We start from the raw sequence: 27,101 nt of genomic DNA on the forward strand, positions 1-27,101 counted from the left end.
CAGGCAGGTAGACTGGCGGCCAGGCAGCTCCCCCACGGCCGCCCCCAGTTTCCTGGAACCGAGGCGCCCCCAACTCCGAAGCCACAGCATCTGCCCTGTGCCGGCGCAGCAGGACCCCAGCCTGCGCCCAGCGCTTCTCTCCCGGTCTCCGCCTTTGGCTGCGCCGCCAGCTCCAGCCCACATGCTGCCCCCCTCCCGGGCCGGCTGCCCCATTTTCCCCTCGCCTCACGAGGCCGGGAACCAGCTCCTGGCGACCCTAGGGGCGCCGCGCGCGCGGAGAGGCGCCGGGGGCGGGGACTTGCGCAAGGCGCCCGGGGATTGGCCACGGGAGGAAAGGGGCGGAGCCGGCCCCGGACAAAACGGCGCGCGCGCAGCCGGAGTGCAGTCCCAGCCTGGAACTTGAGCCCTCCGGAGACGTATTACGCGCGGGTTCTGGTACCTTTTTATCGCGGACTCCCCTGCTCTGTCTTCCCGCCTGCTCCCTCGTAGCGCGAGCCTCTTCCCGACCCGCAGGTCCGGTCCCGCGCGGTGCAGTCCCCGCCGAGCGGCGATGCGCCTTATTCAGAACATGTGTACCATCGCCGAGTACCCCGCCCCGGGCAGCGCAGCCGCCGCCGATTGCTGCTTAGGGGCGGCGGGCCGCCGCCTGGTCAAGATCGCCGTGGTTGGGGCCAGCGGCGTGGGCAAGACCGGTGAGTCCTCGCGCTCCGGCGAGAACCCGTTTAACTCCCCCGCTGGAGGTGGGCGGCCCCCGCTGGGAGTCGCGGTTAATCGAGGCGTGGTGGAGAGAAGGGAGCTGCCACCGGACCGCTCGCTCTCTCCTATTGACCCGCTGCCCCTCGGGAGGGACCTTAGCTATCGTCCTTTCCAACCCCTTCCTTCATCATATGAGGGAAACAAACTGACCCTGAATGGCCAGACAACCCTCTATACCACCCGCACGATCGGCATTCGAATTTTTGGGTTCTTGAGCCTCTGGCAGAGCCTGGCACAGAAAGGGGAGTTAGTGAATGTTAATCCCCTCCTGGAGATCTTTAAGGTTGGGAAAGATGTTTGTCTGCGGGAAGGCTTAGGTGGGGCTCGGCCGGGCTCAGGGGATGGGGGTTGGGACCAAATGACCCTTCCAGCTGGACAGGGCCATAACTCACGATGCCTTTAGCCCCCTCTCCGTTGTGTCTGGAAGAAGGGTCAAGGAGTTGCAGGGTAGGAATTTCATTTGGTGGCCGGCTGGCTTTCTCTGAGAATTGTTTTTTAGGCTGGGGGGTGGGGTGGAGACTAGCCTAACTTCTTGGGCCAAGGTTAACCCTCTTTGCTTTCTCTTTTCTGACCTGCAGCTCTGGTCGTCCGGTTCCTCACCAAACGATTCATTGGTGACTATGAAAGAAATGCAGGTGAGGAAATAAATTTGTTTGAGGAAAATGCTGTCAGCTTGCACCAGTACTGCTGTTCCCATTTACGTGTGTGTGCCTGTCACTATGGGCAGGGTCCTTCAGAGTGACAGTCTGAGCCCCGGGATCCTGTCACCTCCAACTTCACTTGCCCCCTCCCATACTCCACCCCCCACCCCCATAACTGCCATCTGGCCTCATTCCATTCCAAGCCCATTCATCATTTTATCAAGTGCCTGAAAGTATTCCCCTTGGTATGTTTTAACTATAGGGACCCCAGCTGGAAGCACCCTTTGTACTCAAGAGCCTCTCCCTTCAAAACACTCCTGCAAAAGTCATAAAAAAAAAAAAAAAAAAGATGGCCAGCTCCTCCCCCCACCCCACCCCTCACCCTCACTGCTGGCTGCCTTTCAGAGGTGACCTTTGAAAGCAAAGGCCAAAAGAGAGCAGTTGTAAACCCAAAGTTCTCTTCTTGTCACAAAGAAAAGTAACTTGATGGTAAAATTTTAGAAGGAGAGTTCCTGAATTAATGAGAGGACAGGATTTCAATCCCTGCGATTAAGAATATCTACTGGGGAGGCTTAAGGGCTTTCTACCTATGCTCTGTTAGCAAATTGCTTAATTCCTTAGACCATATGAAGTACCTTCGGGGGATTATTTGAAATGCACTATATAAAGCATCTCAAGATAAGGCATGACAGCCCTCTGCTTTGATGTAGAGTCAGCTATGTTATGTCACACTTTTATTGCAATTGATAATGTTGGCTGTGCATTGACTAACAATATTTGCCCACCAAGCCATTATATCTAATGACTAAAATATAAAATTTATGCCAAAGAGTGATCAGTACTAAAATGAAACAGAATCTCACACATGCTGAACAAGGGAATTTTTTTCAAGGAAATTCTCTAATTGTGGATGCTTCATTTAAAATTAAACAACTAAGTTTCCAAAAACTTACATGCTTTGTCCTAGTTTTAATAAATCTGCTAATATGGGGTTAAAATGGCAGTTGTTTTTAAAAGATCTGAAATAAGCCCATGAAATAGAAGAACCTATAGCTTATTTTTGTGCATTGGTTTAAGTCATATTTTCTAAGTAAAAAAAAATATCCCACAGGGATTGAAAACATTGTGGTGCAGTGGGTTAAGGATCTGGTGGTGTCACTGCAGTGGGTTCCTGCTATGGCGTGGGTTTGATCCCTGGCCCAGGAACTTATCCGTGCCGCAGGAGTGGCCAAAAAAGAAAAAAAGAAAGAAAAAAAAAAGCCACAATATTTTAAAAGTTGTACAGGAAGGAAGAACATAATTTTTTTTTTCCTTCCTAGGTAATCTCTATACCAGACAAGTCCAAATAGAAGGCGAAACCCTGGCTATTCAGGTTCAAGACACTCCAGGTATTCAGGTGAGAAGCTCTGAGATATGTGACTTGGTCAGAGGTGGTCTGCTTGGCTGTGGACTTGTTCATTTGTCTTCAGGGTACCTCACACCAAAGGAGGAGAGAAACTTGGGGAGTCAGGTCTCGGCTTTTATATGCTTGTCATTTCAGTTGTATCTGGCTCATGGTCAGTCTGAGCCTGGCTCAGTTTGGGAGACTTGGCTAAGGGGCAGAAATCTTCTCTTGGGAGGATTCTCCCCAGCAGGAGAGACCAAACCAAACACACTTGGACTTGGCACCACGCCCTTACTCTGGTTAGAAAGGTCGGTTTTTACATTTGTGTTTTTGGCAATAAAAATCAAACATCTAGGTATAGTGTCCAAACACTTGCAGTCACTTTTATATTCTGGAAAGTTACTCAATAGACAAAGAACCATGCAAGAGTGTGTGTGTGTGTGTGTGTGTGTGTGTGTGCTTTCTTTTTCCCCCTCTTGAACTGGGCAGTTATCCAGGTTTAAATGCTTCCAGCTCCTATCTTTGCTTCCCCAGACTTACTGTCTAGCCAGTTAATTTCCCATTTTGTGCAACTACAAAGTCTCCCTGCATGGAGTTCTCTGCAGGTCAATTTTCCACTTGAGTGTGGCGAGCTGCTCTGTTATTTATTCCAGCTCCATGCAGCTGGATCAACATATTGTTGAGAAAGCCTGAGTGAGGGTGGAGACGAAAGAACTGGTTTATGGCCCCGCAACCTGGCGTTCCTGCTCAGGGCTCATTTGAACCTGCTCTCCCGCCCTCGCCCTTCACCTTGCTGTCACCCCTCTCTTCCAGGTCCACGAGAACGGCCTGAGCTGCACGGAGCAGCTGAATCGGTGCATCCGCTGGGCCGACGCCGTGGTGATCGTCTTCTCCATCACCGACTACAAGAGCTACGAACTCACCGGCCAGCTCCACCAGCACGTGCAGCAGCTGCACCTGGGCGCCCGGCTGCCCGTGGTGGTCGTGGCCAACAAGGCCGACCTGCTGCACATCAAGCAGGTGGACCCCCAGCTCGGACTGCAGCTGGCCAGCATGCTGGGCTGCTCCTTCTACGAAGTGTCCGTCAGCGAGAACGACAACGACGTCTACAACGCCTTCCACGTGCTGTGCAAAGAAGTGAGTCACAAGCAGCAGCCCAGCAGCACTCCAGAGAAGCGGCGCACCTCCCTCATCCCCAGGCCCAAGTCCCCCAACATGCAGGACCTCAAGCGGAGGTTCAAGCAAGCCCTCTCTGCCAAAGTCAGGACTGTCACCTCCGTCTGACGCCGGGGTGGGGCGCTCCAGGGGGTTTGGTCTTCCCGGGAAGAGAGACCCAAGGTTCAGCAGGAACGTTGGATGCTGGCAGTGAGTCATGGGTCCAGAAAGGGCTGGAGCCAAGGGGCCAAGAGAGCCTACGGAACTGCGGCCGAAGAAGAAGCGCTGTCCTAAGCAGGGGGACAGAACTGAGGTGGCTGGAACGAGCCCACTGAGCCACCCTGTGAATATGTGAAACGTCCCCCCCCCGTGTTGTGGCTCTTCCTCCGGAGTGGGGGAGGGACACGAGGGGTTCAGATTTTGTCAACAACCTTGTAAATGATGGTCAGTTGTAGTCTCCCCCATGTATTGATGTGATTTACAGCGGGAATGAAGGAACAGATGAAGCCTTCATGAGCTGTCCTCTTTTTTTTTTTTTTTCTTCTGTCTTCCTTTCCTTTTTTTTTTTTTTTTTTCCTCCCCCAAGAGGAAGAATTGCTTTTCTCATACAAGTATATGTGTTTCTGGGATCCTCTTTGTTATAAGCTGCCCTTCTAACCTGAAGGATACCCAGATTTCTCTTTTGAAAGAACGAGGAGGAAAATACTACCCTCGCCTTCCCCAAAGGGTGGAGCTTATGGGCCGAATGTTATATATACAGACACGTGTGAGTTTCTGGGCCTGCAGGAGGCTCCTACCTCCTGATGCTGATGCGTATGCTGAGCTGGGCTGGGTATGTGTTGAGTGGTTGAGGACTCAAGCACTTCGGCCCCAGACTTGGAGTCATTGTGAGACAGTATGATTTTTTTAAAAAATTGTTTCATCAGGTCCAGAAAAAAACAGTGTCCATTGATTTTGGTGTGTGGTGTGTCAGCAGCTCACAGCAATGACGCTGGGTGGTTTCCGGACCTGGCTGAGTTGTGGCTTCACGACAGAACACTTATCTTACAGCGAGTGAACAGAGGCAGGGGCAACCGCCAAACCCCCTTACCCAGATGCACTTTAAAAAGCCACTCATGCTTTGGCTGAAACTGTAATTAATTTATTTTATGTACAATAAAAGCTCATTTAAAGAGAGCAGATGTCTGACTTGTTCATTTGTTTGTTTTAGGGCCGCACCCTCGACATATGGAAGTTCCCAGGCTAGGGGGCGAATCAGATCTGTAGCCACCGGCCTACACCACAGTCACGGCAACGCCAGATCTGAGCCACATCCGTGACCTACACCACAGCTCATGGCAACACTGGATCCTTAACCCAATGAGCGAGGCCAGGGATCGAACCCGCAACCTCATGGTTCCTAGTTGCGTTCATTAACTGCTGAGCCACATCGGGAACTCCCCCTGACTTGTTCTTGATTGAAACACTCCCCTTCTGTCCTTTAAACCAAGTATCACTCAGCTTGGGCACATCAAGTCAGGCACGATGCCTTCCTGGGGTGGGCGCTTAAGACTCCCAACAAACTGATAAGGCACGTTATTATTATTACGCCCACTTTGCAGATGTAGAAACAGGCTTGAAAACAAACTACATAACTTGTCAAAGGCCCAGGCCTGCGAGCCTTATTGCTTGTAAGTGTCTGCTTTAGAGTGACAGGGAGCATCTCTCTTATTCATTTCCTTCCTGATCCTCTGGGTCCACCGAAGACAAATATGGGACAGATGTTTTAGGCTGGTAAGAGATCGCTTAGCTAAGCCACCATCGTGCTTCTTCTACACAGGACTGCTGCCTTTCTGTATGTGCTCCATTTGGGTATGCCACTTTCCAAAAGTGCATTTTGTGCTCATCGGGAAGCTCCTAGCCTTTGATCTGGGAGCCCCTCCCAAATAGCTCCCGCCCCAGGTAATGTGCTAAAACTGCCAGGGCTCTCATCTGCTTCCATCCTGCCTGGGAGCCCTTTCATACAAGCTAAGTGAGTCACCGTCTTTATGGGCAAATAACCACACTCGATATTTGTCTGAGGACTGCTTTCCCCTACCTGGTGTCATTTAATCCTTAGGATAACCCTAAGGGTGATAGGGATGGAGTAGGCATGGGTAGTTTTAGAAATCCCGATAAAGGACCACGGGGGATAATGAGGGAAACTTAGAGGATATTGGGAGATCACTGTAAGTAAATAAATTGCTCAAAACCATCAGAACAAGGTAGGCTTGCTTGACGAGTGGAAGTGTGAGAATAGCCTTAGGTCCTTGGCTGGGGGATGGGATGAGGTCTTCATTCAGATTCAGACCAAGGGCAGGAGTTTGAGGACCACCCTTCTGCTGATTTTTTTTTTTTTTTTTGTCTTTTTGAGGGCCGCATCCCTGGCCTTCTGCTGATTTGAATACACCTTACCGGAATAGTGAGGAGGAGCTGCTACTCCCAGAAAGGAAGAGGTGGGCTTTTCCAACCCCCACTCCCCCTGGAGGATAAAACTGTAGCCCACCGGATCCTTGGGGCTGAGCCTCCTAGCCTGCCCGCTTGCATCCCTCACAAGGGTCCTATCCTGATAAACCTATTTCTTGCCTATCACTTTGTCTCGCTGAATTCCTTCTGCACGGAGGCATGAAGAACCTGAACCACAGCGAGTCCAGGCACAGGGTGAGGGATTCTAATTTAAAACCTTGGGTTCAAGTTCCAATCTGGGTTTAGGCTGGGTTCGAGTCCCAGCATGTGGATTCAAGTCCCAATCTGGGTTCTGGCTGGGTTCAGGCCGTTAATGCTGTCAGTTTTGGGGGTGTGTGTGGGGGGGTCATACCAGCACTTGACAGCTGAGAAAAACAGGCCTGGGGTCTTGAGGGATGTCCTCGAGTTCACACAAAGGGGGGGCATCAATGTCCTTGGACCATGGTCAGTGTTCTTTATAAGATTTCATATATAGGCCACTGCTGTACACGTGGGCCTGTGGGACAAGGGAAGCAGCCATAATGAATGGTTCTTGAGGGCCTAAAATGGCACAGTGCCAGGCATTCATCTGTTTCCCCACAGGGTTATGCCCTTCCTGCTCTTGACAAGGCTTCTCATGATGTCGCCAACCTTCGTTGTATGGAGGGCAATTTTTTTACGCTTCTAGCCTAACCTAACCTCTGAGAAGGGGCTATGTGTTGACAGCAGGAAGGGACATGTGCTAACACGAGATTCAAAAACATCTCATTTCCAGAGGTCCCTCCTGGTGCAGCATGTTCAGGATTTGGCCTTGTCATTGTAGCGGCTATGGTCACTGCTGTGGCCTGGGTTCGATCCCTGGCTCCTGAACTTCCACATAATGCTGGTGCGCCAATAAATAATAGCTTTGAGGCTTTCTGCAGAACTAAAACCCCCAACAAATGGAAGAACTACTTGATGCAGCATTCTTCATTCTGGGAAGAAGGAGGACCACCAGAACCAGTCCTGGGGCCACTAAACACCAGCTTTGAAAGACAATGCAAGCTTGCCTCTGACATGAGCCTTATCTAGGGCCCTGTTTGCCACTCCCCAAACTATAAAACCACCTCCTAATCTCTTCCAAGGGGGGTACAGTCTTTAAGGCATTAACCTGCTGTGGCTCCTTTGCCTGGCAAAGCAATAAAGCTATCTTTTTCTCCTTTACCCCCCCCAAAATACAATAAATAAATACATAAAAATATCATTTCAAAGTCAGTGACAAGGCTCCCCGATTAGATTCTCTCACGTTTGTTTTATTCATTCTAAGTGGTTGTATTAGTAACGTCCAGTGTGTGAGACGTTCAGACAAACATTTACAATCGCTGCTTCTATTGACTGAAAACCTATATGCCGGGGCCTGTAGCAGGTATTTTAAATAACTGCCATCCCCACAATCCATCTTTAGTTCCTTCTATACATGCGGAGAAGGAGGCTCAGAAGAAGGAAGTGCTGGTCCAGCTCCCAAGCAGCAGATCCCGGACTCCACCCGGGTTGGTCTGATGCCACAGCCTAGATGCCACGCAGCTGGCCCGCCCCTGCCTGGCTCTGGCTCCTTTCAGCAAAGCCCCCCACTCCCCACCCACCCCCGTCGCATAAAGCTCTCTGCTCCTCTGTCTCAAAGACACTGGCCCTCCCCATCCTGGCCCATGTTTTGCGGTGGCCTTTTGCCAGTCTCCCTGTTGCTACCCTGGGCTTGTGGCTCCTCCCTGGCCCCTGGCCCTCCCCGCTGCCATGGCCACTTCTGCTCTTGCCATCAGCCGGCTGCACACTGGCCTCTAGTCCCAGCTCGGTAATAAAGACATCCAGGCTGGGGCGGGGGCCCCCCTGCACAGCCCACAGCCTGTCTGCCTCAAGACCGGATCCTTGTCTGTCGAGATGTCTGGCTTTCGAGTTTCCTCCCTGCCGCAAATCAAAACCATTCGAACGCTCTGCAGCCGGCCTGGCGCTGTGCCCCAGGCTGAGATGGCTAAACGCTCCTGGCCTCTGGCTCCCAGGCTCTGCCCTGCCACCGGCCTACCTCGGCCCCAAGTTCAAGAGCTCTGGGGTCTGTCTACAGTGAGCCCCTTGTCCTGGCGAAAAATGGGATTGTGACATGTATTTTACACCCTGCGAGGGAGAAAGCAGATGTGTTTTCTGGACAAATGCATAAGCTTGTAGGAATGAGCTGTTGGGGAACTCCTGGGGGCGCGGTGGGGGATGGGGCTGCCCTGAGAGTCTCTGCGGGTAAGTCAAGACCCAGCGCTCAGAGAGGGGGGGAAGAATTACAGACCTTTATTTATTACAATGACTAATCCAGGAGAACTACTGTTTTCTGCCCCCCCTTTAGAGTCTAAAAAGAGAAGTTTCCACAAAGTTCTTCTTGTCCTCATTACTCTCCTAAATTGGTGGGAAGGGGCGAGGCTCAGGGTTATTCCTAACGGTGACAAGATCTGAGCAAACACCCCCCCACTCTCCCTTCTCAAATGCCCTCCATCATCTGGTTTTGGGTTCTAAAATTCTGTTTAAAATAGGGATGGCGTTTCTCTTAATGTTTCTTGGGCGGCAATGACAGATGCCATTTGTAATCCTGGATTATTTGTTGTTGGGATTCTGTTTCTGGTAACCAGGATTAAATAAATAATAGTAGTCTCGGGATGAGCTTGATGGAATCCTTTGTTACTGGGATAACACTGTAAAGCAGGGGGTCCTGGGGGAGACAAAGCCATATCCACAGCCCCGTCCTGTGGGGACAACCCGGGGCTGCCACACCTCCTAGGCACCTCCTAACACTTTGCCAAGCCTGCTCTGTTTGCCAGGAAGCGGACTGCAGAAGGAGGGTCTACAAAAGTGGAAGTCAATTGCTAAGGAGTATTTACACTTCCATCAATTGTGTTTATAAAGAATGTCCCATTGGAGTTTCCCCTGCCGCTCAGTGGTAAATAAACACGACTAGGAATCATGAGGTTGTGGGTTCAACCCCTGACCTGGCTCAGGGGGTTAAGGATCCAGCGTTGCCAAGAGCTGTGGTGTAGGTCACAGATGTGGCTCAGATCCGAGTTGCTGTGGCTGTGGTGAAGGCCGGCAGCTACAGCTCTGATTCGACCCCTAGCCTGGGAACCTCCATATGCCACAGGTGTGGCCCTAAAAAGACAAAAGAAAAAAAAATGTCCCATGAGGAGATCCTTGGCAGAAGGCTTGCATTGTACATGCACCTTTGAGCTCTGGCCAGCCAGGGTTTAGGCGGTGCACACTCAGACCTCGGCTAAGAGAGAAGAAACCAGCATGACCATTCAGCTTAGCCTTTTAAGCCACCTTCAGGTGTCTGAATATCTGGAAGGGGAGAGCCCCTTTAGGGCTGCTCCATCTGGATGAGGTTGAAATGTTTAAGTCAGGATGTCAGTCTCAGAATGCACAGAACTCTTAGTGATGGAGAAAGTTCTGTTAGGGGCAGGGTTCTCTCCGGGCAGTCATCAGATGTTAACAGCCAGTCATGATAATTCTTCTATGCTCTCAGCCAGTGTGCCACATGCCATGTTCTAAGTGCTTTACAACTATTAAGTCTTAATTTTCACAACCTGACCCAGAACGTCCCATCATTGTCCTGTTTCACAGTCAGCTAAGACCAGGAGAAGTGAACCACTGTGTGGAGGGGGTGGGGATTGGAATCCAAGCCGTAGGACGGGGCTCCAGGCACTGCTCCTGGCCTCTGAGCTGTATGGTCCTGGGAGTGTGTAGGACCAGGGTGTTATTCCCTCTTTGTTTTCTCATCTCCTCAGCAATGCCTCCAGCTTTTCTCTTGACATTATTCTCCTGTTGAGATGTTATCATTTTGTGAGGTGACTTCCCTGGTGTCCTCAGCAGTGAAAACCCACATTCCTTGGGGTCGCATGCTAGCTGCTGTGTTGGGGATGGCATCCCTGTCCAGCAGCCCTCTCTTGAGCTGGGTACCACTCATCATGATTGGGCTTTTACAGATGGAGCCACTGATGACTGGAGAGTGGCAGAGCTGCCTTAAACCCAGACTAGACCATGGAGCTCTGCTCTAACCACTGCTCCTCCGCAGGGCGCCAAGAGCATGATGGGAGTTTCCCTCACTCCATCCTCCCCAAGGCAGTGAGCACAAGGAGAAGGCAATACCAGAGGGGTTTCTGGAAGCCCTGCCTAGGGCTCGATATGCTACTTCCAGAATCTCCTCATTTTCCTTATCTGGTGAAAGCCCTTTGCAGGATTTATGTCAAACCTTTTTCCTTCCTTCCTTCCTTTCTTTTTCTTCTTCCTGTCATGCCTGCAGCATTCGAAACTTCCCAGGCCAGGGACGGAACCCTCAGCACAGCAGTGACAATACTGGATCCCCAACCACGAGGCCACCAAGGAATTCCCGCCACCTTTTCATTTTGCTCTGGCTTTTCATTCAAGGAGCAGTGTGTCCTATCCTGTGCCTCCTACCTTCTTGTTCAAACCAAACTCTGATTACCACGATCTTCTCTCAGCTCACCTTTTCTCCAAAGCCTTCTTCAACCTGATTGTCTGCCTAGATCAGTTTCTCCAACCAGTGACCATGGAGATGGAAAAAGATGATTATGAACCAACCTTTTGATGTTTCCCTCACTACTCGGAGACTGCCTTTGGCCACATTTAATCTAATATGAGGGCATTTTCAGGACATAGTAACTGCTTGATGATAACATTTAAAGTCAGAAACTTCCTCCATGTATCAGTTCAGATTAGAAGCTTTTGAATATTTTTTTTTATGAAAGAGAAAATGAACTTGTAAAAATACATTAAAGCCAAAAAAGTCATACACACATATGTGGTTACTGTGAAAAAAACTTGGAGAGGGGTTCCCACGGTGACTAAGCAGGTGAAGGAGGACCCAACGTTGTGTCTGTGAAGATGTGGGTTCAATCCCTGGCCCCACTCAGTGGGTTAAGGAGAGGTCACAGATGTGGCTCGGATCCGCTGTTGCTGTGGCTGTGCTGTAAGCCTCAGCTGCAGCTCCGATTTGACCCCCAGCCTGGGAACGTCCATATGCCACAGGTGTGGATATTAAAAAAAAATTTTGGAGGACACAGATATACTAAGAGGGAGTATATTAAGGAGTCTTTCTATAATATACTCCTTCCCAGAAGGAACTACCTGTTAGCACTCTGGCTTTCACATTTCCAGAAAGTTTCCTTTGCATAGAGACATATGGTTTAAAACTTAACCTTGAGCAGACACTCACACGGGGCCCATGCATCAGGAGAAATGCTAGCTGCTCATTCTATGAGGACCACAGAGTCCAGAATGCACCTGGATCCTGCCCCCGGGTGGCCCCAAACCTGGCTGAAGGCCTGGCACATGCTGCTGGATATTTGGGAGTGAATAAATGAATGGTTGAATGAATGAACGATCGGAGACACGTAACAAGTTGCTTTTTTGCTTCTTAGGCAAACATACAACAGGTTGCTTTTTTGCTTTTTTAGGGCTGCACCCACGGCATATGGAAGTTCCCAGCCTAGGGAATCTGAGCTGTAGCTACCAGACTACGCCACAGCCACAGCCACAGTCACATCAGATCCAAGCCGAGTCTGCAACTTACACCATGGCTCACGGCAACCCCACATTCTTAACCCACTGAGCGAGGCCAGGGATCGAACCTGCATCCTTGTGGATCCTAGTCAGGTTCATTACTGCTGAGGCACTAGGGGGACTTCCCAGGTTACTTTTTTATCTTAGAAAACAGGAGTCTTTGCTTTAATGATCATTTCTTTGGGGCTATTTGCCCTTTCCTTCCTTCCTTCCTTCCTTCCTTCCTTCCTTCCTTCCTTCCTTCCTTCCTTCCTTCCTTCCTTCCTTCCTTCCTTCCCTCCTTCCCTTCCTTCCTTCCTTCTATTTTTATTACAATTCCAACTCATAAATGAGTGGAAGGGACAAAAAGCATCCGAGGTCTCCAGCATTTCAGCGCCATGGAAGAACCAAGGGTCAGGTGGAGAACATCCTTGGGCAAGATCAAGAACGTCAAGGTCTTGAAAACCTGCTCTGATGACATCTCAAAACAGTGTCCGAGGTCACCGTTTCCTCATAAAACGACAGCGCATCATAGAGAACCGAAAGCAGACCCATGCGAGTGTTTTGCTTGACATTTTATTTCCCCACCTGTTTAACCCGCACTCACCACTGGTTTGCAGCTTTGTCTCTTTATTACAAACATCTTTTAGAGAGGTGAGAAATGTCCATCAACATACACCTACAGATGTGGGGGTGCCAGGCAGTTCATTTTTGCTGGAGTTCTTATATAATTTCACTCTGCGGGTCTAGGTTTTCTGCTCTGGCCAGAAGGAAGAGTTTAGATGCACAGAAAAGAAAGCTTTCTATGTCAGTAGAAACGGGAAAGCACAAAGTCACAGGGGTGGGGTTCCCGTGTAGGGTCCTTGGACCATCTATCTTTACTGGGGCTTTCCTCTGGGAGGAGAGGAAGCCTTTTATAGGTAGAGATTACTTTCCGCTCAACTTTTCTCCATTACTCTTTCAAGCAGGCTGGCAGCCCTGCCCAGTAAGCAAACTGGAACAATGCAGCCCTTTGTACGGGCAGGCAATTTACAACACAGGCAGACAATCAGCACCGCCCTGGCCACTCCTCCCTTCCTCGCCTTTTCAGAAATGTCTCAGATCAAGAGAGAAAGAGAGCCTCAGATCCTATTGGCAGTGTTCCCTCCTCAGCTCTATAATCTAAAAAAGACAAACTTTCCTCACACTCACGATTCTAAAGCATGTCTAACCTCTCCTTGAGCAACTGCAGATCAAATGGCTTGTAATCTACCAACACTCAACATCCACTTATTGAGAAATGAATGAACTTGCAGGTGGAATCAGAACGATCACAGATAGAGGGTTAAGGATAAAGGGGAATTAGCATGAATTAGCCCTGCTGATAGGGGCAGTCTGATGCTTTTAGAAAAATGAAAAAACAAAACAAAACAAAACTTTTTTTTAAGAATGGCAGCGATCCTGGCAAAGCACTTCGCTGCCTGGCTACCAAGACCCCTCGGCCAGCACTGAGTCATACCCACGATTAGTAACAGGGACAGGTTTGGGAGGCCTATCTTGGATGGTGACATTGGGAGTTCCAGCGCAGGTAGGTCTCATCTTCTCAGCGACTCTCAGAAGCCAAGGTCTGGATGCAGCCGGTCAGTAGCAAATAACAGCTCAGGGATGAGAAGTGGCTTGAGGAGTCGCGTGGACAGCACGATTACCTAACAATGGGAGGGCAAACACACCGCAGACAATTAGGAAAGCCAATCCCAGCTTATCAGGCGATGAGAAATAAAATGCAACACATTCCTTTGGGAGAAGGCATGGAGTGGGTACTGGAGAAAAATCCAGAAGGCGGCAGCTTGAAGGTCACCAGATGCTGGCGTTGGGCTGGAAGGAGGGGCGCACAGGCTGGGAAGGATGGCTGGCGGGGTGGTGGGGCTGTGTATGCTGAACCTTGAACAGGTGTGCAGTGAGAATGACCAAGCCCAGCCACCTCCTTGCTGCTGAACTGAACTTGATCAGACCGTCGCTTTGTGATCCAGTAATTTGACCTCCACATAGAGGTTTCTCCCTCTTCTAGGGCACTTTTTTTCCTTCAGGGAAAGGCAGAAGGCACACTCAAGGAGCTGGATGTTGCGGTGGGTGATAATGATGGTGACTGTGTTAATTTCCTAGTACCCAAAGCTTAAATAACAGAACTGTCTTGTCTCACAGTTCTAGAGGTCAGAAGTCCAAGATCAAAGTGTTGGCAGGGTTGGTTCCTTCTCAAGGTTGTGAGGAAGAATCTTCCCTCTTAAGCTTCCTTATGTTTCACACTGTCTTCCCTTTATGTGTGTCTGCCTCCGTGTCCACACCTTCCCTTTGATAAGGACACAGTCACATTGGGTTCAAGTTCACCCTAAGGACCTCCTCTTAGTAAGGCCATCTGCAAAGACGTGTTTCCTGAAAAGGTCACAATCGCAGGTACGAGGGGTTCGGCCTTGAGCATCTTTTGGGAGGGGACACGATTTGACGCATAACAATGATAATTTTGTTGATATCTGATACCATTGATTAGTTCTTATGATGTGCCAGGCACTGAGGATGATCTCACTTAATAGCCATTTATTTCATCTTCCTAACAACCCTCCAAAGTAGCTACATATATTATTCCCATTTAGCAGATAAGGCAAACAAAGTACAGAAAGGTTAAGTGACCTGCTCAAGGACGCACAGGAAGTAGCTGGGTCAGGACTCCAATCCTGGTGGGCTGGCTCCAGCATCCAGGGGCCTGTCTGGTCCCTTCTCTCTCATCCAGGGCTCTGGGAGGGCTTAGTCCCCTAGTCCACGTGAACCTTCTGGCCTCTCTGGCCTGTGGGGTCCCTTCCTGTCTTCCCGAGTCTAGGCTGCTCTTTCGGGGCGATATCCCTCGGCAGCACTGGGGGAGCTCGTCCCCCAGGGCCGGGCTGAGGCAGTGATGTGCTTTGTCAGGCTGGTGAGGTTTTGCAAGGCAGGGGCTGTAAGCCAGCAGATGAGGAGGTGACTATGGGAAGTGGGGAAGGAGGTATTGGCGTCAGATTCCTGTGCCCAGCTCCTGAACGCAGGGGGTCACTGGCTGGCAGCAGGTGAGGGCTCCACCGGCACACTGCCTGGCTGCGCCTCTTGCGGGTGAACAGGCTGGCATTCACACCTTATTCTCTTCCCCTCCCAGCCCCAAAGTTGTCCCAGGTGGAACCAAACCAATGAATTAACCAACTCACTGGCCAAGCACAGAGCCCACCTGCTAATGTGGAGGAGACGCAGAGGGAGGGGAGGAGAGAAGGGAATATTTTATAATTTTCTTGTTCTTGCTGTGTGTGTGTGTGTGTGTGTGTCTTTTTAAAGGGCCATGCCTGCGGCATATGGATGTTCCCAGGTTAGAGTCAAATCAGAGCTGCAATTGCCAGCCTACGCCAGAGCCACAGCAACATGGGATCTGAGCTGCATCTGTGACCCACACCATACCTCATGGCAACACTGGATCCTTAACCTACTGAACAAGGCCAGGGATCGAACCCGAATCCTCTCGGATACTAGTCGGGTTCATTATGTTGACCATGATGGGAACTCCTTGTTCTTGTTGGTAAAGAAATGGGCACCATTTTTCTTTTTCTTTTTATAGTTGAACCTGTGGCATATGGAAGTTCATGCCAGCGGTTGAATCAGAGCTGCAGCTGCAACCTAGGCTGCAGCCTGTGGCAATGTCAGACACTTAGCCCACTGATTGAAGCCAGGGATCTAATCCACATCCTCACAGAGACAATGTTGGGTCTTTAACCCCTGAGCCACAATGGGAACTCCATAGACATGAGGGCGTTAAAAAAAGTTTCCTGTTTAAGACAAAAATTAATCTTTTACTTTTTTCTTCTTTTTTTTGCTTTTTAGGGCCACATGTGTGGCATATGCATGTTCCCAGGCTAGGGGTCGAATTGGAGCTACAGCTGCCAACCTACACCACAGCCACAGCAATGCAGTATTCTTAACCCACTGAGCGAGGCCAGGGATCGAACTCACAGCCTCACGGATACTAGTCAGATTCATTTCCGCTGAGCCACGATAGGAGCTTCCTTACTTTTTTCTTGAAAGAGAATTATCCCTGAAAATAGATAGTTACTGTCAGCCAAGTCATATTTCTGGCAGAAAAAAATACACTGCAATCTGTGCTCACATTTTTCCTTGAAAGCCATGTGATAAGCGTTTGAGGGCAGACTGAATATTAGCATCCCCTTATCATTCAGTGTAGACACCATTCGAATATGTGGCTCTGGAAAGGGTTTCCACTCACTCTTTAGGGTCTTCTAGGTTGGGCCTAATAGATGGTTAAGAATGATGGCGCCCAGACCAGCAAGCTCGTCAGAGCCCAGGAGAGCTCAGCTCCACCACTGATGGGCCACATGCCCTGGGGAAGGTCACTTCACTTGGGGGCTCACTCTACCCATTCCAGAAGGAAAACTACAGCCCTGAGCTTATAGCAGCGTGGCCTGGATATACACAAGGCCAAGTGCCGAATCCGACTAGGAACCATGAGGTTGCGGGTTCAATCCCTGGCCTCCCTCAGTGGGTTAAGGATCCAGCGTTGCTGTGAGGTAGGTCACAGACATGGCTTGGATCCCACATTGCTGTGGCTGTGGTGTAGGCCGGCAGCTGTAGCTCCAATTAGACCCCTAGCCTGGGAACCTCCATATGCCACAGGTGTGGCTCTATAAAGACAAAAAACAAAGCAAAACAAAAAAACACATAAGGCCAAGTCCACACAGATCTTGAGATGCTCGGCAATATTGAGCTGCCCTTTTTTTTTTTTAAGGCCAGGGGCTGAAATTGGAACTGAATCAGAGCTGCAGCTGCCAGCCTACTCCACACCCACAGCAACGTTGGATCTGAGCTACACCTGCAACACACCACAGATCATGCCAGATCCTTAACCCACTGAGGGAGGCCAGGGATTGAATCTGCACCCTCATGGATACTGGTCAGGTTTGTAACCCACTGAGCCACAATGGGAGCTCCCCGAGCTGCTATTTTACTGTGGCTTTGTGACTGGCTGTGGTTTCCTTTTGAATCTTATGAAAACTAAGAACGCTCTGAAAAAAAATACTCAAATGTTCATGAACACAAGATTTTGAATGTAGTTTTAGGTGAGGCTTGTGGACAACTAGGATTCATATACCACAAGTTAAGACACCCTTATTCAGATATTTTTTTTAAATGCAAACATAAAGACAAAAATCCTTTGGAGACTCTGGAGTAGACTCTTGCCAGAATAGCTGATGGCCATGGGCCCCTCCCCTGCCCTTGAGCTGACCAGCATCCGGACCCCACCCCCACGCCCACCACCAGCCCTGGGGTCCTTAGTTCCAGGGCCAAGATGCCTGATTCCTGATGGCTCGGGGGAGGGCAAGTGTAACGGCTGGAGGGAGTCCCCAGGATGCTCTGTCTTTGGGTCGGGTTGCGGAACTCGGAGGGGAACGGCTATAGACTCAGATGATATGGCCACTTCTAGAGCAGGGATAACTCAGCCAAAAGAATCCATCCCTCTCAGGTCATATGCTGGCTTCCAGTCACTGCTGACAGTGACTATGGTTGGGTCCCCTCCACTGAGCCCTAGCAAAGGCCAGGCCCCTCCCATCAAAACACGCGGATATTTAGACAGCATGAGGACTGAACCAGAGGGTGTCTGGGACCCACTCGTGGAAGGAAAAGAAAGAGATAGATGGCAAAGGTAGCCTGTGAAGTGACCAAGGGGGTCTTTGAGCAAAGGAGAAAGCTGAGACCAAGGACCCTCACTGGACAGTAGAGGGGCTAAGAGCACAGACTTAGGAGAATCCAACCTGAGCTGGGCCCCAGCTGGTCACTTGTCAGACATTGGACCCTGGAGGATTTACTTAATCACTCCGAGCCTCAATTTCCTCATCTGTAAAGTGGGAACAGTGATGGCCAACTCACATGATCATCACAAGGATTAGCTGTGACCATATATCCAAAATACTTCACACATGACAGGCTCTGGAGGGGTTTAAAATGGTACCTGCTTTGTCATCACCATTGTCACCATTCTCACCTTTGGCTGCCTTCCTCTATTCAGCTCACAGCAGTCACTGAGGCTGATGCAGAGGAGGTAATGTTGGGAGCCAACATCCCCCAGTGTACCTCTGATCGTATGTATTCACAGGCTTAAAATCCTGCCACTTCTTCCCCACCCTCTCAGAAAGCATTCCAGGACTTAGAGTCTGCTAGCTGTTCAGCACTCTCCATCCCACCCCCCGGGGCCACCACATCCCCCTCACCACTGGTGCCACATTCCAGCCACCCTTAATGATTTGCAGGTCACAAATGGACTTTGAGGGTGCTTCTTCCTCTGGCATGAGGGTTCCCCACTCTTTGCCTGAAGACCTCTTAGTCGTCTTTAACAATCTGCTCAGACATCACCACCTCCAGGAAGCCTTCCCAGACCACCCCTCCCTGAATTTTAAAGGTGTTCCCATGGGCAGTTGGTATCACAGTTTTTCTCGTTTCCTTATCTTTTTTTTTTTTTTTTCTTTTTAGGCCCTCACCCATGGCATATGGATGTCCCTGGGCTAGGGGCTGAATCAGAGCTACAGCTGCTGGCCTACACCACTTCTCACAGCAATGCCGGATCCTTAACCCACTGAGTGACACCAGCGATAAAACCCACATCTTCCTGGATACTCGTCTGTCTCATTACCACAGAGCCACAATGGGAACTCCTTAACTGAGTCTTCTTGTTGTTTGTTAGCACTGTCTGATACCTAAGCAGGTCCTTGATAAAGTGAGTTAGCAAATGACTGATTAAATGAATGCATGAAAACAAGACTAGGAAGTCGGCAGTGAGTTTAGCCACCGTCAACAGGAAGTTTTTCACATTGGGAGGCTCTGGTAAGAGGTAGTTCAATAGCTTTGGGTAAACTGAAAATCCATTTATCTAAAATTCCTTTTCTGAAGAACAGGCAGGATCACGCAGCTAACACTTCCTTTACAGTATAATAGCTGATGGGCCTTAAGCATTTTTACTTTTTAGGCAGCTTTTGTTCTTCAGAATGCTTTAGAGTATTTTTCAGGTTTTTAGCCTATTCAACGAAGGGCATTTCTGCATTTCTTGACAAAAATAGTCCTTAAAATTCTAAAAAAAACAAAACAATGACAACAAAAAACCCTAGCTAAATTGGGGGAAAAGGCACTCGAAAATGAAAAAGAAAGTACTTAAAGGAATCTGAAATTGGCCCACTGGATCTGGAATTTACATTTTATAAACACAGTCGTCCAAAGTGTCACATGAAGCAAATTAAGCATCTAAGAATTCCTTTCAGAAGATTGGCTTTTTCTCAGGTAACCAAAGGCAATGATGAAAATTTCTATCCTAAAGAAAAATGAGTGGAGGGCACCAGGGCACCTCTGGACCAGATCCCTAAAAAGCAGCTTGGGGCTCTGCGCAGGCGCAGGTGCACGCACTCTGCTCCAGCTGGAAGAGGGACGGCTGGCCTCGGTGCCCAGCCAGCCTACGCTTCTGCAAGAGGAACCCAGCCCACTTGCTCGCCTTCTTCCCACTTTCCGCTTCTCCCAGCCATCGCTATAATTTGTAGGTGCCAGCATCTTCCTGTTCTATTTCTGCTGAACAAGGAGGAAGCCTGGCTGTCCAGGATTTAGATTCCATATCCCTCTGATCTCTAACATTGTGAATAGAAAAGAACAGAGGATAAAAATGGTTTTTATCTAGTTTTTTTTTTTTAAACTTGGGGAGACGCTTCCCAGTAAAAGCAACTCATATGCATAAGCACCAACATGCATATTCAACCAGCTGATGAACTGGTTTCTGAGCACAACTCATATTTGAGGCACCACTTGCCCCCCATTTGCACAGGGGCTGCATGTGTACATGCACATACACACGTGTGTTCAACAGAAATGGTGTGTATTGTTAAACCAGTGGGATGATGGATGAATTACATGGATACCATCGAGCTTTCTGGAAAACTGGTTGCCCCAGGGGTAAGTGTGCTGTGCTTAGGCTAGAGAACCCAGTGAGGTTTCAGATGTCTCCTCTCTGTTGTCCCTTCTGGTGGTTGTTTAAAAACAAGTCACTTGAGGGAAAACAAGTGCAAGAACCTTACAGGGCAAATGCCTTCAGTCTTGTTAAGAGGATTGGTTCAAACATTAAAGACACATGAAGTGGGTAGGCATGAAGGGCAATGTTAATAGGAATAATGTAAACATGTGTAATACTGTGACCTGTACTTTGTCTAAAGTTTCTATTTCAAATTACAAGGTCCGAAGCTAACTCAGGTAAAAGGAAAAAACTTTAATTCCATGGATAGTTTCCTTAGAGTAAGAAATTTCATAATAAAGTATATGGAAAAAAAAGTTGCTTGACTGCTCCTTGGGGTCTGCATCGATTTTAGAATAACCTGGAAGCCAAAGCAACCTGCGAAAGAAAAACAGAGCTGGAGGAATCTGGCTCCCTGACTTCAGACTACACTACAAAGCTACAGTCATCAAAACATTATGGTACTGGCCCCAAATCAGAAACACAGATCAATGGAACAGGCTAGAAAGTCCAGAAATAAACCCATGTACCTATGGTCAATGAGTCTATGACAAAGGGGCAAGAATATACAATGGAGAAAAGACAGTCTCTTCAATACGTGGTGCTGTATAAACTGGACAGCTACATGTAAAAGAATGAAATTAGAACTTTCTCTAACATCTTACACAAAGATAAACCCCAAATGGATTGTAGACTTAAATGTAAGACCAGATACTATAAAACTCTCAGAGGAAAACATGGGCAGGACACTCCCTGCCACAAATCACAGCAATGTCTTTTTGGATCCACCTCCTAGAATAATGAAAATAAAACCAAAAATAAACAAATGGGACCTAACTAAACTTCAAAGCTTTTGCACAGCAAAAGAAACCATAAACAAAACGAAAAGACAACCCACAGAATGGGAGAAAATATTTGCGAACAATGCAACTGAGAAGGGGTTAATCTCTAAAATATACATTCATCTCCTGCAGCTCTCTATCAAAAAAAACAAACAACCCCATCGAAAAAATGGGCAGATAATCTAAAGAGACATTTCTTCAAAGAAGACATACAGATGCCCAAAAAGTACATGAAAAGATGCTCAACATCGCTAAGTATTAAAGAGATACAAATCGAAACGACAATAAATAAGGGTTCACCTCATACTGGTAAGAATGGCCATCGTCAAGAAGTTTACAAGCAATAAATGCTGGAGAGGGTGTGGAGAAAAGGGAACCTTCCTGCAGTGTTGGTGGGCATGTAAACTGGTACGACCACTATGGAAAACAGTATAGAGGTTCCTTAAAAAACTAAAAGTAGAACTCCCATATGTTCCAGCATTCCCACACCTGGGCATATATCCAGAGAACCATAATTTGAAAAGATACATGCACCCCAGTATTCGCTATGGCTCTATTTACAATAGCCAAGACATGGAAGCCACAGACAGATGAATGAATAAGGAAGATGTGATACACACACACACACACACACACACACACACACACACACACACGAATGAAATAATGCCATCTGTAGCAAAACTGGATAGACCTAGAGATTATCACACTCAGTCAGACGGAGAAAAACAAATATATAATATCACTTATATGTGGAATCTTAAAAAAAAATTGGTACAAGTGAACTTATTTAAAAACAAAAGCAGTCACAGACATAGAAAACAAACTTATGGTTACCAAAGGGGAAAGATGGGAGTGGGTGGATGAAGTAGGAACACAGGATTAACATATATACATTACTATATATAAAACAGATAATCAATAGGGACCTACTGTGTAGCACAGGGACCTCTACTCAGCAATTTATAATAACTTATATGGGAAAAGAGTCTGAAAACAAATTGGATATATGTATAAGTATAAATATATGATATGAATCACGTTGCTGTACACCTGAAACTAACAAACCCACACTGTAAACCAACTATAATAGAAGATAAAAATTAAACTAAACCAAAAAACATCAACAAAAAAGAATAACTGGGAACCAGGGTTTAGAGGCAGGATTTAGGTATCCTCAAACCTCTACAGGTGCGTAACATTGTATGTGTGTGAGCATATTTCTGGGCTTCCTTTTTTTTTTTTTTCCCCCTATTTCCTTCTCACTGAAGGTGCAGCCTCAGGAATGGAGATGCACATGCTGATGCAATGTGCACTAGCCCGCAAAGTGCCGTGATGGCAGGGTCAGCTTGCCCATTTGGTCTTCCTGTTTTCTGAGCTGGCCTGTCCCTGTTTTTTCTGGGAGAGTCCCTCCCTGTTATTTTCCTCGCGTAATCCCAGGCTTGCTTCTGCTGGCCTCTTGGCCACCACCCAGCAACAGGGTTCAGCCTGCAGCGCTGTCTGGGCACAGAGCCCCACATCAGGTGGCGAGTGAGAGAGGCTGATGCTGGGCACAGGCACTCCAGAGCCAGGGCGAGCCTCTCTGGCTTCTGGCTGAGGCTGTTTGAGGTGGGAGTGGACAGGTTCCTTCTTTGATTCCTTCTTTGTTGTTAGGAAAGAGGGCCTCGTCCAGATGCCTGTTTTCTTCCATCAGCCCAGTTACCAGCAACTATGGGCAAAGAGTAGAGACAAGGCCCATTGCGGAGTATGACAATAGCCTTCTAGGACCAACGGCGTTAACATGGTTTCCAGATTCCACTGTTTCATGCTCTCCTGATCACTTCTTATGAAAGAGAATTCATTTCCGGATGTGCCTTTTTTTTTTTTTTTAATTTATTTTTGGCCACACCCACAGCATATGAAAGTTCCCCGGGGGCCAAGGATGAAACCTGAATCCTCACCTACATGATGTCGGGTTCTTAACCCTCTGAGCCATAATGGGAACTCCCCAGATTAAGTGGCTTCTCTCGGCAGTTCCACTGAAGAGAGGATCCCTGAATGCGTGGCAAATCTCAGCTTGCCAGCCTTCACCTCCCCGGGGGGGGGGGGCTCGTGCCATCTGAAGGCCCCTCCCCCTCCAGGTATTTCCACCGTAGCACCTGCCTGTGTTCCTGGGACACTCACATCTGGCTGGAGCTGCTGTGTTTAATGTCAGTCACTCACTATTAGGATCTAAGTTCCATGGAAACAGGAGCAAGTCTAGCTTGGCCACGGCTCTATCCTCAGGACAAGGAACAGTGCTCGGCAAAGGTTAGATGTTCAATAGATGTTCACTGAATAATCGACTAGTTCGACTTAATAGACACGATTCTAGGTTCCTGTACCTGAGTCCAAAAAGCATCCATGTGGATATAGAATAGATACAGGTCATAGCAATGGATACAAAGGACAGAGCGGTTTCAGTTGTCCCTAATCTCAGAATCAATAACAGTTGGTAGAATCTCCAGAAAAGCTTTTATCTTATGTTGCCACGATGCAAGTACAGTTTCTAGTGTTCAATATTTAACATTCAATGAATAATCATGACACCTGGTACCAGACCCTGTTTGAGACGCTAGAATTAAAATAACTGCAGGAGATCCCATTGTGGCTCAACGGAAATGAGTCTGACTAGCATCCATGAGGACGCAGGTTCGATTCCTGGCCTTGATCAGTGGGTTATGTATGGATCTGGTGTTGCTGTGGCTGTGGTATAGGCCGGCGGCTACAGCTCTGATTGGATCCCTAGCCTGGGAACCTCCATATGCCATGGGTGTGGCTTTAAAAAACCAAAAAAAAAAAAAAAAAGCAACCCTGCCGAGTCCTGAGGCTGGAGGGGAGCAGCAGAAGGGTGCTCGGAAAAGAAGGCCCAGAGGCAGGCAGAGGCCATGGTGGGAGGAGGCTGCAGCCCTAGTGCCTCTGTATGGATCAGCCCACGGCAAGGGAGGCTCTCAGTTGTAAGTAAGTGTGAGAGGGAGGGGCCCTTGCACAGGCTAGGGTGGGGTGGCTCTAAGAACTGAGGATACTCGGTTTGGAGAAGAGTGGCCCTAGGGGAGGGCCCGTGGAGGAGGCCTGAGCCTGATCTGCTGGTAGATTCTATGTGGCCCAGGAACTAGAGGCACCACTGGTGGGAGAGTGCTTCAAGGAGGTGGGTTTTGGATTCCTTGGGAGCCAAAGCTTCAGGGACTCAGGTAGGCTGTGGGGGAGGGGCAAATCCTCATCACTGGGGACCTTTCCGTGCAGGCTGAATTTTTTTTGTGTGTGTGTTTTTGCCATTTCTTAGGCCGCTCCCGTGGCATATGGAGGTTCCCAGGCTAGGGGTCCAATCGGAGCTGTAGCCACTGGCCTATGCCAGAGCCACAGCAACGCAGGATCCGAGCCGCGTCTGCAACCTACACCACAGCTCACAGCAACGCCGGATCCTTAACCCACTGAGCAAGGCCAGGGACCGAACCTGCAACCTCATGGTTCCTAGTTGTATTCGTTAACCACAGCCACGACAGGAACTCCGGGCTAAATGAATATTAAAGACGGCAGTATGAGCTATGTGTATCATCGCTGTTCACATCAATAGTCAAGTCAGAGTCCCTCTCTGGGGTGCCAGACATGTGTTTGGGGCTGTGCTAGTGCACAGCTTCAGAGGAAGCTACCCCTTGAGTTAGTGCCCACCTGAACTCTGGCAGAAGTGCCCCTGCCTTTTTGTGTACAGCCAGAGCATCCAGGCCTAACCCCACTGTACCTCTAAAGGTCAGGGGCTGGACTCATCTCAGATCTGGGCAGTTAGCTGTGAGTCTACGGAGGACTAATGACAGGTGATCTGCCTCTGAAGGTGTCACCCCAGCAAATAAATAGGTAATCCATCTCCTTTCACAAACCTGGAGATGAAGGGTAAAGAAATCCTTTTTTTTTTTTTGCATTTTAGGGTTGCACCTGTATCATATGGAGGCTCCCAGGCTAGGGGGTGAGTCGAATCAGAGATGCCGCTACTGGCCTTGGCCTACGCCCCAGCCACAGCAACTCAGGATCCGAGCCACGTCTGCGACCTACACCACAGCTCTCGGCAACACCAGATCCTCAACCCACTGAGTAAGGCCTGGGATCAAACCCTCGACCTCATGGTTACTGGGCGGATTTAGTTCTGCTGTGCCACGACAGGACCTCCAAATAAGTCCTCTTTGGAATCTTCCTAGGGCCTGTTAACTCTTCAGGGGGTACTTTTTGCACAAACGACGAGCGGCAGGCCAGACTGCTCCTTAAGCCCCCAATTCTTTGAGCCACTCTCTCTGCAGATGATTGAGCATGAGGTCATTCAGAATGCAGCCAAGCCACTGAGCCACAGCAGATTCCGGGTCTCTGTTGCCAAACTCAGGTCACACGGCTTTGAAAACAGGTCCATTTGATCCTTTTAGGGGGTGGGGATTAACACGTCTGTCAGGCTGTTATAATGCATCACTGTGCAGAAGAGCTGAGAGTTCCCTCACCATATTAGGGGCAGTGAGGAGTAGGCTTGCTGATTAAAAAAGAACATCTTGCGCAGAAAGCTGATTGCTCACTAAACAGATCCTGAACGCTGCTGACAGAAAGGGTGGAAACGAGGCAGAAATGACCATTTCATCAGAAATTCCACCCGCTCTGACCGTGGCAGGTGTTACAACAGCAGAAACAGTCACAGCCAGGAGTTCCCATTGTAGAGCAGTGGCAGTGAACCTGACTAGTATCCAGAAGGATGTGGGTTTGATCCCTGGCCTTGCTCAGTGGGTCGGGGATCCCGCGTTGCCGTGAGCTGTGGTGTAGGTTGCAGACGCGGCTCAGGTCCTGTGTTGCTGTGGCTGTGGTGTAGGCCGCCACAGCTACAGCTCCAGTTTGACCCCATGGGAACTTCCATATGCTGTGGATGCGGCTCTTAAAAAAAATAAAAAAGAAAATAAAAGAAACAGTCACAGCCAATGACCAGTAACTCCCCTGTTCAAGAACCTACCTACTGTGGCTCCCTAGACACTTGGGTCCCCTTTCTTTGTTGGGTGTCTGGAGACCCACAGGGACTGGGTCCTCTCTACATTGCCTGGCCACCCCAACACCAAGCCAGTTCTCCTGCCTGGAATCAAGCCATCAGACCACAAGGCTTATGAGCTCCTGCCCTATGCTGCTCAGATCTGGGAAGGCCCAGACTTTGTCCTCAAGGAATTCCCATTGGCTTGAGGAAGCAAGTGGAAAGCAGTCAGCAGTCTTCCTAGTGTGCCACCACAGAATACAGATCGTGGATGAAGGAAGGGCCTAGAACAGCAGGTAGGGCCTGGAACAGCAGGTAGGGCTTCATGGCAGGCAAGAAGGAAGGGGGCTCGTGGGCTGGCCAAGTGGATACATATGTACGCGTGAGCAGGTGGAGGTGGGAGACAGGACCCTGGTACCTCTCTTCTCCCCCTCCCCCCACTGCCAGGCATGGCTGGTGCACTGCCTGGGCTCTGTGCCCTCGTGGTGGACAGTCCCCCACAAAAGCTGGCATCCTACCTGAACCCCGCACTCACATCTCTATTCTGCTTTCCCCAAACCACAGAAAGATGCTAGCTGTATGCAGATGTGGCACAGAGCTGAAGACAGACACCTAAGAGGCCAGTCTCCATCGTGCGGGGTGGGGGGTGGGGGGAAGATGCTGCAGGGTCCCTGTCCCCCAGCAGGACTGTTCAGAGGTCCCTTGGCCCTGAGGGCAGAGCTTCCATTGCCTGGAGCAGTAACCAGGCCAGCAGTGCACCCTTTTCTGGCTTTTCTCCCTCCACGGTTGCTCCATCTCAGGCTCTGTTTGGGGCAATCCACTAAGGCAAGGGTTTTGTCTTATAGGTTCTTAGAGTTACAGGCTCTGCTTCATCAGCAGGATTAGAGCTCCCAGCAGCAGGAAAGTCCCTGCCTTTCCCTAAGTCCCTCTCCTTGGAAGCCTCAGCCTTGCCTGTGAGGCAGGAGCTCAGAAAGGGTTAATAATAACATCCACAGCCCCCGTTACTAAGGGCTAGTGCCAGGCACCCTGCTAAGAAGCACCTTCTCTCCCTTGTCTGATTTAAGACTCACAGCCACGCCGCCCCATCACCTAAAGGAAAAAGTAAGGGCTTTTCTCACTCTGATCCCTGGCTAGTAAATAGTAAATGGCCAAGGTAGGGTTTGAACTTGGGCCTGTGAAACCAACAGGGCTCAACCACTGGGCATTTGTGTGGGGAGTGAGATGGGACCTGGCGGGAGGT

At 49.2% G+C, this 27,101-nt stretch overlaps 2 protein-coding genes across 2 annotated transcripts in view; one reads left to right on the forward strand and one right to left on the reverse strand.

Moving 5' to 3' along the window:
* Window positions 1–386: 386 nt before the first annotated feature.
* On the forward strand, window positions 387–5,112 carry RASL11B (RAS like family 11 member B). The gene is made up of 4 exons (XM_047799272.1): window positions 387–692; window positions 1,335–1,391; window positions 2,717–2,793; window positions 3,595–5,112. Exons 1-4 carry the CDS (start codon window positions 551–553, stop codon window positions 4,063–4,065), a joined length of 747 nt encoding a protein of 248 aa, XP_047655228.1. The 5' UTR covers window positions 387–550; the 3' UTR covers window positions 4,066–5,112.
* Window positions 5,113–12,527: 7,415 nt separating this feature from the next.
* Window positions 12,528–27,101, reverse strand: part of SCFD2 (sec1 family domain containing 2) — a 422,076-nt gene continuing 407,502 nt past the window's right edge. Inside the window, exon 9 of the mRNA XM_047797932.1 lies at window positions 12,528–13,652. Coding sequence (XP_047653888.1) covers window positions 13,560–13,652 — 93 coding nt within the window. The 3' untranslated portion in view covers window positions 12,528–13,559. The remainder of the gene's footprint in view (window positions 13,653–27,101) is intronic.

The sequence above is a fragment of the Phacochoerus africanus genome, chromosome 10 (genome assembly GCF_016906955.1).
Source record: "Phacochoerus africanus isolate WHEZ1 chromosome 10, ROS_Pafr_v1, whole genome shotgun sequence".
NCBI classification, from domain to species: Eukaryota; Metazoa; Chordata; class Mammalia; order Artiodactyla; family Suidae; genus Phacochoerus; species Phacochoerus africanus.

What these genes read in the sequence shown, in the direction of transcription:
- RASL11B (XM_047799272.1), top strand. Translation starts at nt 551, where the DNA reads ATGCGCCTTATTCAGAACATGTGTACCATCGCCGAGTACCCCGCCCCG. An exon ending in CAGCGGCGTGGGCAAGACCG is followed by an intron (nt 693 to 1,334) that starts GTGAGTCCTCGC and finishes TCTGACCTGCAG; the next exon opens with CTCTGGTCGTCCGGTTCCTC. An exon ending in TGACTATGAAAGAAATGCAG is followed by an intron (nt 1,392 to 2,716) that starts GTGAGGAAATAA and finishes TTTCCTTCCTAG; the next exon opens with GTAATCTCTATACCAGACAA.